General features: G+C 33.3%; 1 protein-coding gene across 1 annotated transcript in view; it reads left to right on the top strand.

Moving 5' to 3' along the window:
* Positions 1-250: 250 nt before the first annotated feature.
* Positions 251-3,051, top strand: part of LRRC7 (leucine rich repeat containing 7) — a gene marked incomplete at its 3' end in the record, with an annotated part of 372,290 nt that continues 369,489 nt past the window's right edge. The window contains exon 1 of the mRNA XM_007466671.1: positions 251-347. Within this exon, the coding sequence (XP_007466733.1) occupies positions 251-347 (97 nt within the window). The remainder of the gene's footprint in view (positions 348-3,051) is intronic.

The raw sequence follows: 3,051 nt of genomic DNA, 5'->3' as shown, positions 1-3,051 counted from the left end.
CTAACTGGAGAATGTGTATATGAGTTTTATCCACATGTGTTTTTATATTTTTAAAATTGGAATGCCTAAGAAAAGTCAAGCACTCTCCAGTTTACCACAGTCACTGCCACTCCCTACTGTCTTACTCCTTGCTAGATACTCTTAATGGTGTGGTCTACCTGAATTGTTGACTCTTGATTTAAACCATTTAACTTGTTAAAATTTATCAAGATTTTGGTATTAAAATATTCTGTTAATTCCCTTCTGTAGGATGGAGAACCTAATAAGGGGAAGGAATCCCCCACAATATCAAAGAAGTCCTTGTAAAGAAGTTCGTGCAGCCCTTCGGAAGAGGCCTGAAGAGGAGTGTAAGTATGTTTAATAGGTTTAACTACATTCTAGGTAGACTTAGGTGAGTGGCATAGTAAAAGTAAAACGTTAACCTTTAACTGATAAGTCAAATAACAGAGGTACTTAACAAATACTTGTTGATTCTAATTGAATTTATATTTTTTTAAAATATCATATGGTACCTGGATTCAGTCACTAAGAACATTGTTTTCTTAAGTGTTTCTCTTGTACTTCAGAATGCTCTACTAATAACTTGGTTCCATGTTCAAATGAGATTGGAAAAAGCTACACGATTTACCACATCTTTCTTAGATATCTGTACCATGAATATTATTTCCAAAGAGTCCTGAAGTAAAAAACAACAACAACAAAAACAAAACAAAACAAAAAACTTTTAAAGTGAACATTTTCCAGTGTCATTTGACCACAATTCTCTTTCAACCTTTTTTTTTAAAAACTGAGGACTCTTTGGAAACAACTTCATTAGACTAAAGAATAAATGTCTAGTAGCAAATCTAAATCCATTGATCAAAATGAAACATTTGATTTAATCAAATTTAGGAAAAGATTTTGAAAGAAGTCATGTATCCCCTCAGAAAGCCATTTTAATCCATCTTTAAATTATCAAAATGTTACAATATATAATTGTAGAGATTTTATCTAAATATTGCATCTAAATATAGCATTGTTGGAGATGTTTAACATAATACTTGCATTTTAAGTTTATAAGATGACCCATAATACTAGCTTTCCTCATGGCACTTGCATCTAATTATTTTCAGGGTACTAAATCACAATCCATTATGACAAAAATTCAGAAAAAAATTTCTGAATGATGCCTTTTTACAGGAGTTTACATTTTGTAAGGATAGAGCTAATGCAGTGGGTTCACTGGCATATATAGTTTAGTAGATTTTTAGGGTTATATTGGCATTTTAAATTAGTTTGGAGTACACCATTCCAGGTAAAGACCAAATATATTAAATCTGGGCACACTCACAGCAAGTAGAGTATCTTTGTTTTGTTTCATTTTATTATAAAGTCAATAGATAATCTGATTGGGTTGGCATCTATGTCATTCAATATAGTGTTAGTTTTCTTTTATTTGGTATATTTATAGTTTCTAGCATTGTAAACAATATCCAATTAAAACTAAAATTTTTAAATGAAGGTATAGTTCATGGGCATGTTAGAACAAAAACTGTTTATAAGATGCAGACTCGTGCATAAAACTATTGCTTTATTATTGGGTTCATAGGAAAGCTTTGGGATTTCTCCTCTGTGCTGGTTTAACACAATCAGCTTAGTCTCTGTTATAGTTCTGCAGATTTTATTTAGAAACTTAGAAAGGGTTTCTGTGGATAAATCTATAGTTTATTCTCATGGAGTCACAGAGTATATTTGATATATACAAAGTTGGTCTGTGCCAGAGGTTGACCACCTGTGGTCCATTTACCAAATTTGTCCTGACACCTGTTTCTGTAAATAAAATTTTATTGAAACACAGCCATCTCCTACTTATTTAGGTATTGTGTATGGCTGCTTTCCATGGCAAAGGAAGAGTTAAGCAGTTGTGACAGAGACTGTATGGTCCACAAAGCCAAAAGTATTTACCTGATTCTTTACAGAAAAAGGTTTTAAAACCCTGGTCTGGGCCAGTGGTTCTCAAAGTGTGGTCTTCAGACCAGCAGCAGCATTAGCATCATCTGGGAACTTGTTAGAAACACAAATTTTAAGGTCTACAACCCACGTCTACTGAATCCAAATGTCTGAGAGTCGGATCCAGTAATCTGTGTGTTTCAAAGAAGCCTTACAGGAGATTCTGATGCAAGGTCCACTCTGAAAACCACTAGCCTAAGTCAAATGACTGGCGGCAAGATGACATTAAATCACCATGGATACAAAAGACCAATAATGATAGACATATTTCAGAGTTAAGTCTTATTGCTGTATAATGTAAGGTACATAATATAACTGTTTCCTGTGTTGTAACAAGCAAGTCCTCAACAATTGAATCATGGCAGTCAGGGCAATTTTTGAAATATCACTACAGGAGCTCAGCTGGATTGACTGTGTTATTGAACATGGAAGGACATAATGAGAAATGAGAAACATGTAAAGTATTATTCCCTGCCAGAGGGGTCTTCATTATCCCTTGTTAGTTTAATGAACAGTCCTTCTTGTCCTGTACAGCCTACTGTTAATTCCCTAAGAAAGAATCCTCTTTTTTTAGAATGGGAGGAATATAGTAGTTAATTAAGACATTAACTTTAAAGTCACCATAAGGGTGTTCTAATGTGACACTTAATGAACAGCTGCAGGACCCTGGGTATTATTTCCTTAATCCAAGACTCAGTTTACTTATTTGAAAAATAAGATTAATTAAAGAGCCTACCTTGAAGGGTTATGTGGAGAATTAAGGAAGATTTTTTTAAGTACCTGGTATAGAACTTGGGACTTGGCAAATTTTTTTCCTCCTCTCTCTCTTCCTCTTCATTTATTATTATTGTTCTTCTTTTTTCAAACTAACCATTTGAGGATAGAAAGCATGTTTTGATCATAGAAATGAAAATCTACAGAAATTATAACCACTATTTTTAGAAATAATAATATAAAGCAAGGAACAGGTTGTAAACAAATGACATAAAGCTGGAATTCTTGCAGCAATGTTAGATAGTAATTCGTGTTAGATAGTAATTTGTCTCACACAGTTCTTTCCCT

The sequence above is a fragment of the Lipotes vexillifer genome, unplaced genomic scaffold (assembly GCF_000442215.2).
Source record: "Lipotes vexillifer unplaced genomic scaffold, Lipotes_vexillifer_v1.1 scaffold797, whole genome shotgun sequence".
NCBI classification, from domain to species: Eukaryota; Metazoa; Chordata; class Mammalia; order Artiodactyla; family Lipotidae; genus Lipotes; species Lipotes vexillifer.
Note: the sequence above shows the minus strand (reverse complement) of the source record. Positions and strands in the feature narration are given on the sequence as shown.